Source organism: Hydractinia symbiolongicarpus, chromosome 5 (genome assembly GCF_029227915.1).
Source record: "Hydractinia symbiolongicarpus strain clone_291-10 chromosome 5, HSymV2.1, whole genome shotgun sequence".
NCBI classification, from domain to species: Eukaryota; Metazoa; Cnidaria; class Hydrozoa; order Anthoathecata; family Hydractiniidae; genus Hydractinia; species Hydractinia symbiolongicarpus.
In genome coordinates, this window is record NC_079879.1 from 12,401,747 (window position 1) to 12,417,303 (window position 15,557).

At 32.1% G+C, this 15,557-nt stretch overlaps 2 protein-coding genes across 6 annotated transcripts; both read left to right on the plus strand.

Annotated features, from left to right (window-relative positions):
* Positions 1 to 315: 315 nt before the first annotated feature.
* On the plus strand, positions 316 to 6,515 carry LOC130644820 (tetracycline resistance protein, class B-like). Of its 4 annotated transcripts, none has more exons than XM_057450576.1 (2): positions 316 to 345; positions 4,975 to 6,515. In XM_057450576.1, exon 2 carries the CDS (start codon positions 5,000 to 5,002, stop codon positions 6,380 to 6,382), a length of 1,383 nt encoding a protein of 460 aa, XP_057306559.1. In that variant the 5' UTR covers positions 316 to 345; positions 4,975 to 4,999; the 3' UTR covers positions 6,383 to 6,515. The 4 variants fall into 4 exon arrangements, with proteins under 4 accessions (XP_057306559.1, XP_057306557.1, XP_057306558.1 ...); XM_057450574.1 differs by lacking the exon at positions 316 to 345 and adding an exon at positions 400 to 564; XM_057450575.1 differs by lacking the exon at positions 316 to 345 and adding an exon at positions 3,469 to 3,575.
* A 4,441-nt stretch (positions 6,516 to 10,956) lies between these two features.
* On the plus strand, positions 10,957 to 15,221 carry LOC130644822 (uncharacterized). 2 transcript variants are annotated; one of them, XM_057450578.1, is made up of 2 exons: positions 10,957 to 11,438; positions 13,645 to 15,221. In XM_057450578.1, exon 2 carries the CDS (start codon positions 13,674 to 13,676, stop codon positions 15,060 to 15,062), a length of 1,389 nt encoding a protein of 462 aa, XP_057306561.1. In that variant the 5' UTR covers positions 10,957 to 11,438; positions 13,645 to 13,673; the 3' UTR covers positions 15,063 to 15,221. The 2 variants fall into 2 exon arrangements, with proteins under 2 accessions (XP_057306561.1, XP_057306562.1); XM_057450579.1 differs by lacking the exon at positions 10,957 to 11,438 and adding an exon at positions 11,726 to 12,056.
* Positions 15,222 to 15,557: the final 336 nt, after the last annotated feature.

Below are 15,557 nucleotides of genomic sequence, written 5' to 3' on the forward strand. Positions count from 1 at the left end.
CGATGTTGGTAGATTAAATACCGCGGCTTAAAATCACAAAAAACATTGTGTTTACGAAATTTGCGCGCGGAAAGGTTGTAGGCTAAGATGCATGCTTAGTCTGGGATACATAAACATACCGTTGAATGTACCTGCAGTTTTTTTGTGATTTTTACCGATTTTGCAACAAACATTTTAAAAAAGAATTTGCTGCGTCAATATACCTTCCTTGGCCCCAGGGTATCTTGACCTCTAAGCCAAATCCTTAAAACCCGTCACGATGTTTAGAATTTTTATCACCCATGTATTTGAAATTGACAAAAATGCTCTGGGAACGAGATGGTATTAATCATAATTGGCAAAAAGGTGCGTCTGTTTTTTTAATGCCGCCATGGCTATTGCAATAAGTAACTTGGTAGCAGATAATTGTATTATCTATTGACATGTTTGTTTGTCGAATGACATAATTGCATTCACCTTTGTTCATTAAACAAGTTGAATAGTGTTGATGGAAGTTTGAGCAAACTTTTTTTAATATTTTACAAAGTTCCAGACTTGGTATACTTAATAAATTAGCATAAAAAGGTGAGGGACTTCTAAATTTGTATGTGTATTCCTAAAAATGTACTTTTCTTTGATAAACATTAGGCAATTAATAATTCTCGTTTGACATACATCTGCTGAGGGTTATTAGGTAAAGTACAAACACCAAGACCTGTTATGTTTTTAACCCGCATGAAACTTAACAAAATCTTCAAAGAGGCAATAACTTGTTTTTGCTTATATTTTTTAATTCTACAGCCCAAAAAGCTTTTAGTATTTCTCTGATATATTGATCCCAATTTTTTAGACATTTTTCCTGATAGTGCTATCATTTTTAAATTTATGATGTCGAAGTGCAGTATGGGTAAATACCTAAAATCAAAATTGATAATAAAACAAAAAGATGTATAACCTTTGTGATGACCAAGGCTAATTTGAATTTCATTTGAGATGTTTATTATTCTTTTAAATAAAAAAAAATAAGAATTAATCTCTTATGGTGATTTTAGGGAAATAAGTAAATGCAGTGTTGTATATTTCCAAAACTTCGTAGCAACACAAGATTGCAAAGTATTTTCATAAAAATTACGACACGTTTTATTTTTAACATGTTTCGACTTTACCAAAGTCATCTTCAGAATATTATACAAAAGTTGATACATACACTCTTTATACAAAAATTTTTTCGAAAGTTATTTAAATATTTCCCAAAAGTACAATTTTATATGAATTATACACAAGCTAATCCATGTTGACAAAATAATATTAGATAAACTAACAAAAGTTAGTTAAATAAAATTTATATACACAATTTGTTTAAGACAATTAAATATTTCCCAAAAGTACAATTTTTTAATTTTATAAAATGAATTTACACATGCTAAATCAATATCTAAGTAACAAAAACGATATTGAACAAGCGGCTAATACAAAACATAAAATTAAACGGATAAATTGATGATGCAATGCATAACTTGTTTATTGAGGTCTGGTTTCAACCAAGAAATATGCATACCCTCTTTGAGTTTCCTCTGCCAATCAGTGTCTGCATGATCCAAAATAGAAAGCTTTTTGATATGTTATCAAGAACGACGCTTTTTTAAAAGCGAAGGTATAAACAATGTTATTTCCGATCATGTTTTATCTGTCCTTCACTCGTGACTTAGAAAGTCACCCCAAATTACATGTGGCTAAAATAAATATTAAGTATATAAAATTAGATTGGTAAATATAACACATAAATAACAATAATACTGCCTGAGCTAAAACCGACTTACCGAACTGAATAAAACCCTTAACGCAAAAACAGTGTAAATACATCTTGCTTCCCCTTCTAATGTTTCGTTTGTATGTATGTTTAGAGCGAATGTGGTAAGAATGTAAACTAATTCCCAAAAGTATAGGAAAAGAAACAGTTTCGACGGAAATATTTCATATTCCAAAGAAAGTTACAAATATATTATATAAAAAAATAAAACCCATCATAATCATCATCCCTTTTTGGATTGAGTCTCGTGATTTAAACAAATTGCTATTTCGAGCCTTGAGTAATTACACGAAGCAATTGAATTCATGCGTGATAAAGAGAGGTGCTGCATTCAAAGAAAATGAACTTATCTTTAAATTTGCCAGCGGGAAAGTAGATTGATTGTTGTGCAGATATTTCTTATTTAAAACGAAGAGGCTCGTAGATTTAATATCATAAAGTCTTCAAGAACCAATCACGCACTTGTGGGCTGAAAGGCCCTTCTCCCGGCGGGCCACCTTTATCGACCTCTGCTTAATGCTTCTAAGTTATTAGGATCTGCGATTGAAGCGCCTTTGTGAAAAAATGCTGATAAGGCCGATCTGATCAAAAAAACCTTAAATAACCAAGCCAAAAATTCAAAAAAATGCTGTCGTCAGCAAAAGATGTTGCTGACACTCATAATTTAAAACATGATTTTTAATTGTCACGTAAGAGATACAATTCGTACCAAGTTTTATGACCTAAAACCCAATATGAGAAAATATTATTGGGTTAGGGCAGTCCCCGGTGTTTTAAGCCTGTTTTCGCAACACATATTTTTGATGTTTTTTACTTTTTCTCAAAAATTCAAAACATTTTCTAGTTCATTATCTACTTAAATTCGGAGGCAACTTACAGCTCAGCCTTGAAGGAATATGTATTTGAATGTAAACAAACGCAACTTTGCCTTTGCACATCCAGTGAAATTTTCATCTCCTATAGTTTCATAAGAATCTAATTGAAATGATAATAGAACTTAAATTTCGGTAATTATAAAGTGACTTTCTAATAATTGCTCAAAAATTCAATTCATATATTTTAATTAAAACTGTTAAAACCATGATGACCTGTACAATATGGTTGAAACAAATAAAAAAAACTCTAAACCATAATTTTCGTAGCGACTAACTTTGGGACGTTCCCAGAATTTTTTACGGAAAGTTTGTCGTGTCGAAACTTGGGATTATTGTACTGAATTTGCAATACACCTTTCCCGAATTATTTTTTGTGTAATCTTGTAATTTTGTGAAATCTTTAGATTTATACAGCAGAAGTCAAAACATCAAAATTCTAAAATCTTTAAAAAAACCTGTAATTCGGGAAACGTGTATTATGACGAAAAATATTTACGTACAAAAAGAAAGTGGAAATACATTGTTCAAATATAAAATTTATTGTCCGTATTGGTCCTGACTTTCACCAAACGGATTACATTCAAGATTTTAACAATATTATACTGGGGAGCAAAAGGCAATTGTTTGCCAAAAAGTTATAAACTACAAGTTCTGCTGTTCATACTTCTCAAATTGGGAATAACATTACGTTTCTTGCACTGGCTCCTGTGTGGTATTCAACAATAATTACATGCGTACGATCTTAACAACAACGCTAATTAAGAAGATCTTTATAAAGCAATACTTTTTTTTAAACTAATACAATTGGTTTAAAGTCATGACATGAAAAATTGCATTGTGGTTAAATTAGCTATGACAAATTTTCAATATATTCAACGAATGATAGTTTAATAAGATCGTTAACATCTCAGGTAAGAGTTGTTTATTAACTTTTTGTCGTGCCTTTCAGGAAAAACAACTTTTTCAGTGTCCTTAAATGTGTTAATTTTTCTATATTTAATTTCAAAATAACAAGAGCGAATCTCAACTCTGTCTTTTTGACAAAAACGTGGATAAAGTTTTGTTCTGTTACCTGTCTTGTGCTGATCTGACACAAAATAAAAAAAAATAAAAAAAACAAAACATTTGCTTATTTATTATGGTAAAAATATGTGTAATTGGGATATTGAAGATAAAAAGAGACGATATATAGCGATAAAGATATAAATGCAAGTAGTGGGAACCCTCAATAAGACAATCCTCATTAAGACGTAATCTCAGGTGAGCGTTACAAATTTACAAAAGGCAGCATGCTGTTAACAAACACAAGACAAGAACAGTGAAAATGAAACACAGAGTTTTATTTAAAGGGGTTACGAAACGATTCAATAAGCTAAATCCCCGCAATTTCCGAAGAATAGCGCGTAATAAACGGACCACTCAAAAAGGTCAAAGTGCAAGATATTATACACACTTTAGAACCATATAGACGTCTAGACAACCTGTTTATGAATATTTAATTTCTTATGATGAATTTCCTACTTTTTTATTTTTATAAAAAGTAAATTAAAAAAAAGGAAATATTTCCTAAAGTATTATTTTTGGCGGTAAAATGAGCTACGGTTTGTAAAATATAAGATATCAGTAAATCAAAAGTTTGTTTTAACGAGAAAACAGAGACAAGACGAGGAGTTGTATTTGTAAAAAATGATATGTTGCAAACTTAAAGAAAGTACCTCTAAAAAGATTTGAAAGTAATGGTTGTTGCTTAGACTGGCTTTATGTACAATGAACATGATACAAAAATATGTTTCTATGCAAATTTTCGAACGATATAGTTAGCTAGCTAGTTTAATCTATATTATAATGCCCGTAGACGTCTGTCTGTCCGTCTGTCTGTCACGCAAAATGGTAGCTTAGCTACGACGGGCGAAACCGTGGATTTTTCCACAGGCTAACGACTAGTTTATTATAAAGTTTGAGTTATAATCAAGGTAAGTACTTATATCGAAAAAACATTAATATGTAACATATGTAGAAAACGTTTTCGTCATTTGCACTTACATTTGGCTGCACAATATGATTTTTGAAATGATTTCAGTGATCATAAACGTTCCCACCGCCATTAGCTCGACTTTTGTGTAAGTCGAAAACCAACAACCGTTTTGTAGGCCTTTTAATAAGCAATGTCACGTGGAAAATAGAATGCATCGCATTCAACATTGACAAGCCCTTATCCAAGGATAGGTTTTTCCCATCAATGTCCTAAACATATTAAAAGCAGGACGTGTTGTTATTTCTCTTTAGATCATACATTTGTTTCCTTTTTAGACTATTTTTAACCAGAAGTTCAGAAATGACAGCAAAGAAAACAAAAATTAGCGTGGAAGACCTTAAAGAATGGTATAAAAAAAGGCATCGCACCTTTATTGCCTTTACATGTCAAAATACTTGCTTGGGGATGGAATATTCTTTGACATTTGTAACTTTATGGCTATATCTTGAAGAAACGCTAAAAGCCTCTCAATTAAAACTGTTCTATGGTCTAATTTCTGCAGTGTACGTAACGACACAGATAGCAGCATCAATTGTTATTGGTTATATTTTCGATAAGTACAGAAATACATCAAGTATGTTTCTAATTGGGAATTGTTTCATTGTAATCGGAAATGCTATCTATGCTATACCATACTCGCCCTGGAATCTATTTTTTGGTAGACTAATTTCAGGGCTTGGAGGGTGTCATCGACCTATTATTAGTAGTGAATTAGCTAGATCATATTCTAATGATGAACTATCTTCAAAGTTTTCTATAATCGGGATGGCATTTGGTCTAGGATTTGTTCTTGGCCCTGGAATTAATTTTGTTTTTGTTAAAACAGATTTTTTTATTGGTTGGTTACATATCACTTACACAAATGCTCCTGCCTGTTGCTTGGCTGTCGTTTTTATGTTAAATCAAATTTTGGTAACGTGCTTAGTGAGTGACTTGTCCAAAGAATATAATTTTAAAGAGCAACAGACATTTGGTAAGGAGATTGCAGAACATGCATCAGTAAATAACTCAGATGATGAAAGTAATGCGCTGTTGCTATCAAACAAAAACAAAAACGAAAGTTGTATTTCTGTATTCATACAACTTTTAAAGCACACAGATACTTTAATAGTTCTCTTGTCCTCATTTATGTTCATGTATTGCATGGTATCATTTGATCTGTGGCAACCATTGGCTAATGTTAAACTAATGCATTGGGGAATACTTGAAATCAACATCATTGTGTTTGCAAATGGAATAGCCTCAGTCGTTTTTCTACTATTTATAACGTATCGACCGTTAAATGATCATTCTATGGTATATATGAGTTGGATTTGTACTCTGTTTGTCACATTGATCCTAATTATGTATACCGTGCTAGCAGTATATAACTCAAACCTAATTCTAAACATTGTATGTTGGACATGTTACCCAATACTTTTCGCAATTCTTGTTATTTTTGATGATGTATTTCTTATTGGTGCTATGGCAAAGATGACTAGTTCACGAGTGCAAACGTTAACAGAAAGTATAAGATTGGCATTTTCGCGGGCAGGAGCATTAACAGCGTTGTTGACAGCTGCCATCTCTTTTACACAACTACATTATGTGTGTACCTGTCTAGCTGTTTTATCATATTTTGGATTTTTAGCATTAGTTTGGAGACGAAAGTCGCTGCAAAATCCTGTTGTTATCATTAAATAATTTTTGTGCAAAAAGAAGCCGAAAAGAAAGTGCAAAGGAAGAAGAATGTTGTTTTGTTTAAATATATTTTTTTTGTATTTTTTTTGTATATATCCTTATAAATATATGTAACACAGTGATTTTTTAAACCTTTCACCTAGATCCAAGTTCCATGCAATATGTAATGAGAAATTGGAGAGACAAAGAACAACTGCGTATGCAAAAGAAACAACTTTATTTTAATAACTATAAAAAATTTCCGTTCGCCTGCAACAAACTTTATCAGAAAATAATATACAAAAGAAATTTGTTGAAAATATACGATGTTATAAAAATGCTACAGAAAACTAAGATCGGGAGTGAAAACATCAAACCAAAAAAGATAGGAAGGAAATTTGCATGTCACCAATCGTTTATCAAATGTTTTGTACACGTTTTGTGGCGCCGCCAATCGCGAAAACGACTCAACCCTTTATGGATGGCGCTTGTAGGCCCAATCTAAAACTTTTCTTTTTCAAGAAGGATTTTTTCGATTTTTACGTTAAGTAATGTATTGTCCAGATAGTCAATTAAAATGAAACGTAAAAAATTTGTAGGGTTGTTAGATGCACTCTATAAAATGATTTACAAAGTTGGCTTAACGACGTTTTCAACTGCTCGTGGAGCCAACGTCTTGTTTTTTACAATTCGGACAATAGTACATGTAGATAGCATTTTGTGTGGTACAACTAAGTTGTTTACAGTTCGCAAATTATTTGTATTTGCGGAACTGCGCGTAAACGAGCTTAACGTGATAAAAAAAAAACATTTCCTATATATGACGGGATCGCCTGACGTTTTACTGATCTAGTTGTTTTGGTTGTGTAGCTGCATGTAACCTAATTGTCTTAAATTTTTGGCCCTATTGTGGGTTAGCTTTATTAAACCACGTAGGAAGATTTTTGAATCAGCTGCAGAATCCTGTATATAGTCGCAGTGTTTCTTCACGATGCTTTTCATGTTTAGACCACACGAGTTGTACTCAGGCGTAATGTAGGCTTTATATTGCTTCGATTTACGACTAAAACTAATCGTTTGAGGAACAAATTCTACGTAAATGCGTTGCAACTCCAATTGGTATGCAATATATTAATGGTTTAGGGTCACATGAATTACTGTTAATATACACTCAAATGCTCGTTGATTTGCTGCACGCTGTCGTTATGAGATGTTTGTCAATTATTCTAATCATTAAATCAAAGAAACATACTGTTGCCACCTATTTCCATTGTTTTGAGGATACTAGTTGCAAGAGTATTAATGAAATCGAGAAAGTTTTGTTAACGATTATGATCACCACACCAAAGAGATAAACAATCGTCGTATTATCTATCAATTTAATGTCGAAATATTCATTGTTAATGGCGTTAAAAACAGCGTCATCAACGTAAGCTACTGTCCTTCTGTGTCACCACTTTTACTGTTGTACTTTCCATGTTACATCTACTATAGTAATACGCTAGATCTGTCAATTTGTATGGTGCAATTTGGATATGCATTTTTCTTTCTGGAACACAAGCAAGCAGCTATATCTCTACGACAAATTAGCTACATTTACGTTACGTCACCACTTCCATCGCGGCGCACTTATAACTTTTAACTTTCTTGGAAGGGATGGGAATAACTGATGTATCTCCTGCATAAGCAACTAGGGACCATCTTGGACCAATTCCCTAAGGCTGGGCGAACCCACCCACTTCGAAACACACAGACTGATGACATCAAAATTCCAATGACAAATTTCTTTCGCATTGTTTTCTTAACAAAGTAGGTTTTCACGAGCTTATCGGCTAGATAGTCGTAGGCTACTTCCGCCTCTCTATCTTTAACTTTTGCAAAATAAGTCTTGACAATAAAACAAAATTGGCGTCAAAGTAGCTAGCTAGTTATACAAAAGTATGTACAACTAGATTTTTTTCCACTTTCGCGGTATGTTAAATATAAAAACAATTTAAGAACGCCAACCTTTAATAGGAGAAATGTAAAAACAACCAGGATCAAAGTCAAATACGTATGACTGCGGAGCGGATTCAGTTTCCCCTCCTAATAACTTTTGAAATGCATGCCCAAATTAAATGAAATTGACACAGTTATAGTACGTCATAGAATGAACAAAATGGCAACAATTAATTTTTGCACTTTTCTGTGATATTATCAGAAGCTTTAAATTTGTCCAAGATAGCACTATCTGCTTAAAAATCAATTAATTCAGTTCTGCAGCGACTTTTCACTTTCTGTTTAAAGTTTCTGAGTTAAATTAATCACGGGTCAAATATTTGCAGAATGATTCTTTTTGATAAAATAAAGTTGTGCTGTAAGTATCAAGTTATAAAAATTATCCTAAAGAAAGTTATTATACTTTCCAGATTTAAAGGATTTCGTAGACAATTTAAGGGGTATTTTCCAGTAATAGCCATTATTATATACGTGTCAACTTTTTTTCTATATACAATAAATTTAATTATTACCCGGGTAAAAGGTCGTCATCAATCTTTTCAAAAATCGCGCAATGTGATTGGTTAGACTTACATCGTAGCGGGCAATATTCCACGGTATTGTCCGCTAACATAGCAATCGTTTTAAAGTTTAAATATGGTAGCATTAAATGTAACTAAACACGGAAAAAAGTAACCAAAACGCGAAACAGAAGTAAAACTTACTTTTATCTTTTAAAGAAGTCTATGTTGTAGCTACAATAAATGTTATGTTTGCACGATATTCGATCTTAAAAAAGTAATTATATTCGATTTTAAAAAAGTATATTTTGTGTTCGAATGCACGTTTCATGAGAATAGTTTCTTATAATGTTTTATTTTTGTTGTAAAATGCAGTACCCGGATAATAATCCATATAATAAAAGTTTATTTCGGGCAATACCTTCGAATATTGACCTCTGTCGCGTATTGCCCTCACAAGCTCAGGCAATAATACATAGTTATTATAGGGTTAATGTTCCGTACAATCGTGCAATAACTGACGCGATATTCTACGCTTGCTTTGTACTTCAATTTACAATGCAAATGCGATGACTCTTGTAAGCAAAAACGAAATCGGGATATCGTTACTCCCTTTCATGGGCCTTTTATTTAAGAAAAATGCAATAGAAAAATAAAAATTGTCTGACAAAAAAAGAGATGTTAGGTATATAATAAAGCATATATTCCATGCTCGTTTGTCGAATATTAGATTTATCCGCTCTTGGTAAGGCAGAGTGGATAAATCTTGATATTCAACGAGCGGTCCTGAAATATCTGCTCAATATCTAAGGCTCTGAGAGAAATTGAAACTAAAAATTTATCTATTTGACATTTGGTCCAATAGATAAATATTAAGACTTAGTAGAATCACTACGATGCAGCATAGCAAAAAAAGGGTATTAAAAAAAGGCAGGGGCAGTTAAACAGACTCGTTCAATTCACCAAGAAGTTTTAAACCTCGTGGAATACACATTCTCTGCATTTATTAATTTCCCAACAGCAAACAGAGTTGATCAATTATGTTCATCACTTTAATTTTTATTCGTGCAATAATTGCGTATTAAATTTGATTTGTTTATACCTTCGTGTAACCAAAATAAAGAATCAATAGATTGAAACTACAAAGTACTGTTATGTACTGTGCATGGCGTGTGTATGTTGCACGCATGTTATATATACTGCTTTGGATTGTCAGGAAGTGAAAAAAACGCTGCATCTATTCAAGATACACATTACTAAAACTTTTGGAGACTGTCACAAAACTGTTCAAGTAGCTACAATTAATCTTCCTTGAAACATATTTAATCGCTTTATAATTAATGATAAGATGGAGACGTAATTGCTTAGCTTCATGATCCCACAAAAGGGAAAAAATCATTTATCACACAGTCAGTCGTGATAACAACAGGTTTTATTCATCTTTCATGTCCTGTGTTAGGCAATATAATTATACATAATTTTATTTTTTTAGTATCAACTTAGTTAATATAGTTCGTCTTATTTTTTTACCAATGGATGGATGTAAGCCAGAGTATTTTTCGAGTATGAACAGACAACAAGGAAAATATTGTTGCAACGAATACAGCTACAAGAAGTAAGGCATTATAGTAACTTTGTGCGAAAGTTTCTACAGAGTAAACTTGCTTAACTGTAAGAATCACAATATTTTTTTATTTATTAATAATTTATGGTGTTTGCTGAACATTAACTGCGCCATTCTCCATTTTCTTTAAAAAAAATTTAGATTTAAGGTGCCTTAATAGGTATCGATAGTGCGCATGAAAGAAATGTGTCGGTTTTAATTATTATTATTTGTTCTATTTTTGACTTGACCTTAAAAGAATTTAAAAAACGTTCTACCTAAAAAGTGGCCACTTTAAAGAGTTTAGAAAACCCAGATTCGCTTAAGTTTAGTTTGAAAGCAAAAAGTAAATGGATTATTGCTAATAATTCCCTTTGTGACGTACTTTTAATTTCCCAAATTTCTGTTGCAAATCTTTGATATTTTAATAAAAGCGTCATCCGTACTTAATAATGACGGTGATAGATGGAATTATTTTAATCTGCTCTCGTGTTTATGGTCAAAGCCAGTCACGTGGTTTTAAGTTTTGAAATCGTCACATGTCAATCAATAAGGTTTTCTTCGGTTGAGCAAAGCGAACTAGAAAATATTTAAAAAGAATGCCTCGTTTCACGTAATAAAGGCCTGAATTAACAAGGGAATCAAACATCGAATTTTGATTTTAATAAAGTATACAAGTAGACATTATTTAATCTCGCATCAAGGTTAATCATAAAATTATGTTACAACAACACTGAGTTAACAAGTAACATCTGTCACATCTCATTTAACGCTTCTTTAAACATTAATTCATTTAACATAAAAAAACTATTACTTGGGTTTACGATTTTGTTGTTTGCGGTTCTTATCACTTGCAGATGTTACATTTGTCATTAGTTAAAAACAGGAAAACTATAATTAACACAAAAGGATCTATTTAAACTATTTTTCTTAGGGCAGCGACTTAAATTCGCAAAGCTACCCACAAGGACTTTGAAAGGTATGTTTTCACTGTAGAATTCTTCTTTTTAAAATTTTTTAAGCCAGCTGAAAGTGGAAAATAATTTAAATGGAACCCTTGCTGTGTGCTGCGTATTATAAATCTTAAGAAGTCCGCTTTTTGTGCAATACTGCGGTTGAACATCAATAAATACTTCGCAAATTTTAAGGTGTGGCTTTATTGTGAAAGTGGAGCTAAGAGTGTGCTGTTAAATAAAAGTGAATGGTCCTATCTGTTTCGGTATTCTAAAAATGTTTGTACCTTTAATTTTGCAACAAGTTCTGTCAAAAAACAGTAAACATAAATTTATATGTCATCGATGTGTGGCGTACATATTAAAAACATCGTGACGCAACAATCAATTTTATTTCGTCTTTTCCGTAGTTTCACAAAAGTTTAATTTAAAAATTTTCTTATACAAAATTCATGGTTAATTAACTTTTATTGTTCCTTCAAAGCAGTTTCTTTGTTACAAATAACTACAGTCAAAGTTGCAGACAATCACTTTGCGTTGTCTATTTCATTGAAAAAGTTTTAATTATTCGCGCCTTTTCAAGGAAATTAACAGAAACAAGTTTTTAATAATAGAAGGAGAACAATAAATTTTAGAAAGATTTTGTAAGTGATTTTTTGTTTGTTCTAAACATAAATTTGAAATTTAGTTTGTAAATTTTGTTTCATCTTCAACCATTTATATTTTTTATAACAACAATAAAGCTGGATGTGTTTATTTTTTTTGCTGAAATTTATTATGTTTTTAAATGAAAAAAAATTTTTTTTCAGTTAAAAACATAATAAATTTCAGCAAAAAAAATAAACACATCCAGCTTTATTGTTGTTATAAAAAATATAAATGGTTGAAGATGAAACAAAATTTACAAACTAAATTTCAAATTTAGCTTTTTAAAAGCTATTTGCAAGAGAAGACTCTTTCTTAACCTTAATCAGGTCGTAAAAAGGCGCAAATTATTGTTAAATATATGAATTTTACGAGAAAGCGGCGTAACAATACTTCCGATAAACTATAGGATAAAAAATAAAAAATGTGTAGTTTACACTACTTCCGTGCCTATAATTGTATATTTCCAGGGATCATGACTACCGCAGAGTAATTTCATAACAGGTGCGCGAAACAATTTTATAACAGGTGTGCGAAGTAATAACGTCGGCTCATTGTTCCACGGGTTAACGACTAGTCTCTTTAATAATAGCCGTATTCCGTCTGTCTGTCTGTCTGCGAAAGCTGCGTCCTGTTACAGAAACACAAAGTGTGATATATCAAGGACGGACGACCCTGTGGATTTTTTCACGGGCTGGTCTATATTATAATTCGTATGTGTCTGTCTGTCAGGCATAATGGTAACCGCAGTAGCGAGAAACACGGAATGCGGTTCGTGGATTTATAAATCGGTAGTATTAGGGTAAACATCGCTACAAAATATGCATAGTTTTCATGTGGCCTGTTTGAGGAGCTTAAGATCACTATAGTAACAAAAAAACCTTCCATGAATATTTTATTTTATTAGAATTTACGCTTTGAATAAATAAATCAAAAACATTTGCCGGTTCGTGGTCCTATCACTTTTAATTAACAAAAAAGAAATCTGTGAGAAATAAAAAGATAAAGAACTTACCGGTAACAATTTTAATGCTTGTTCATTAATAAATTATAAATGGTTACCGTGTCTGTCTAACAAACATCGTAGTCAAGCACCTAAGAACACAGGTTCAGAAGTTCACAAAGATTTTTAGGTTTCACATTTTATTTGGAAATGTTACGTTAAAAAGAGTGTTTGCTTTGATAAAAAAAAATATTTTTTAATAATTCTTTTAAAAATTAGTCGGCACAAAATTGACAGTAAAATATATTGGCCAAGAGTAACTAAATTCTATACAGGTGGCTAACATCCGACCTACGTTTTAACCGTAGTGTAATCTTTGTTTACTATCTTTTGTCATTATACTCAATCCCTGGCAACTTCTATTCTTCTTCTTGTTACTGTTTACTTGTGCACTTGTGAACTATAGAATGACAGTATAATTCTTGTTTATGTCGGCGTTCCTTAATTTAAAGTAGTTTGACAAAAGATTAGGAGTAATTTATAGCACTCGGTTTTTTCTCTTTTTTGAGACATTCGGGTGGAGCGTCTTAGCTAATAATAATTTTAATATTATATCTATATATTCATCATCCTGTCTACTTTAGAAAGAAACTAAATTCAGCAAAAATTGAAGATGACTGCAGAAACATCAATAAGCAGTGGGAAGGATATCAAAAGATGGGAAAAGAAAAGACAACGTACATTCATTGCCTTTATTTTTCAAGCTATTGGTCTGGGAATGGAATATTCATTGACATTCATTACCTTATGGTTATATCTTGAAGACACACTCAAAGCTTCTCATCTCAAACTATTCTATAGTTTAATATCTGCAGCGTACCTGACGGCTCAAGTTGTATCATCAATTGTAATTGGCCAGATCGTGGATAAACATAGAAATGTATCTTCTATGTTTCTCTTTGGGAACACTTTGATTGTAATCGGAAATGTAATTTATACTATACCATACTCCCCGTGGAATTTATTTGCCGGTCGATTAATTTCAGGGGGAGGAGGATGTCTCCGGTCTATCATGACAAGCGAATTAGCCAGATCATACCCTGCTGATAAACTATCGTCAAAGTTTTCCATAATGGGGATGGCATTTGGACTTGGGTTTATTTTAGGTCCAGGTATCAATTTTGCTTTTCTTAAAGCAGATTTCTTCATTGGGCAATTGCATATTAGTTACACAAATGCCCCCGGTTGTTACTTGGCTATAATATTCATATTGATTCAAGTTCTAGCAACGTGTTTAGTAAGTGACCTATCGAAAGAATATGATTTAAAAGATCAAGAAACAATTGGTGAAAAGATTGTACAATATGCAGCAGTAGCTAACTCAGACGATGAAAATAATGAATTCTTACCACCAAATGAACATCAAGACAGAAACAGAAGTGGTATTCGTGTATTCAATCAACTTTTAAAGCATACAGATACGCTAATAATTCTTTTATTCTCCTTCATGTTCATGTATTGCATGGTTTCATTTGATCTCTGGCAACCATTGGCAGTTGTAAAACTGATGCATTGGGGAGTGCTTGAAATCAACATCATCATATTTGGATACGGTCTAGCTTCAGTAACTGTATTACTTATAATAGCATATCGACCGTTAAGTGATCATTCGATTGTATATTTCAGTTGGGTTTGCACTTTATCCATAACATTGATTCAACTGATGTACATTGTGTTTACAGTGTACAACACTAACTATATTCTAAATGTTGTGCTATGGACATTTTACGGAATACTTTTCGCAATCATTGTCGTTATGGAGGAAGTGTTTCTAATTGGTGTTATGGCAAAGATGACTAGTTCTCGCGAGCAAGCCTTTACCGAAAGTATAAGATTGGCATTTTCGCGGTCAGGAGCATTAATAGCGTTATTGACAGCTGCCATCTCTTTCACACAACTAGAGTATGTGTGTACCTGTCTAGCTGTTTTGTCATTTTTCGGATTTTTAGTTTTGGTGTGGAGACGAAAGCCGCTGCAAAATCCTTTTATTATCATAACATAAAGTAATACCAGATTTTCTTTTAAAATTCGAAAGATTTAAAAATATATATAAAGTTAATTCCATATTAATTTAGAGTAGAGTTTATTGTCGGTTACAGGCAGAAGCTAAAACATTTTTTATTTTTATTTTATTGATATGGTGATGATATTCGTCGTGTTATTTTGGTGTTTTTTTTAGTCCTTTTTCATTTGTTTTTAATTTTGCGCTACGGTCATTGAAACTACTAACTGCAAACTATGAAACTATTATTAAAAGAGTTGCTACTGTGTTGAATTTAAATAAGTGTTGGATCATCCAACAAGTTTTAACTCCTAGACTATGGGCTTATCTTGGAGAGATAAAAAGTGTTAAAGAGATAAAATGGAGCGCTTAATGATCGAATTACGGAGTGTAGATACGTGTAAACCAACGTAGCAGTCTGTATAAAAGTAAATATTTCTAAGTTTTATTATGTAAATACTCGACAGTTGTCAAAAAAGGAATGATTTCTGTTTA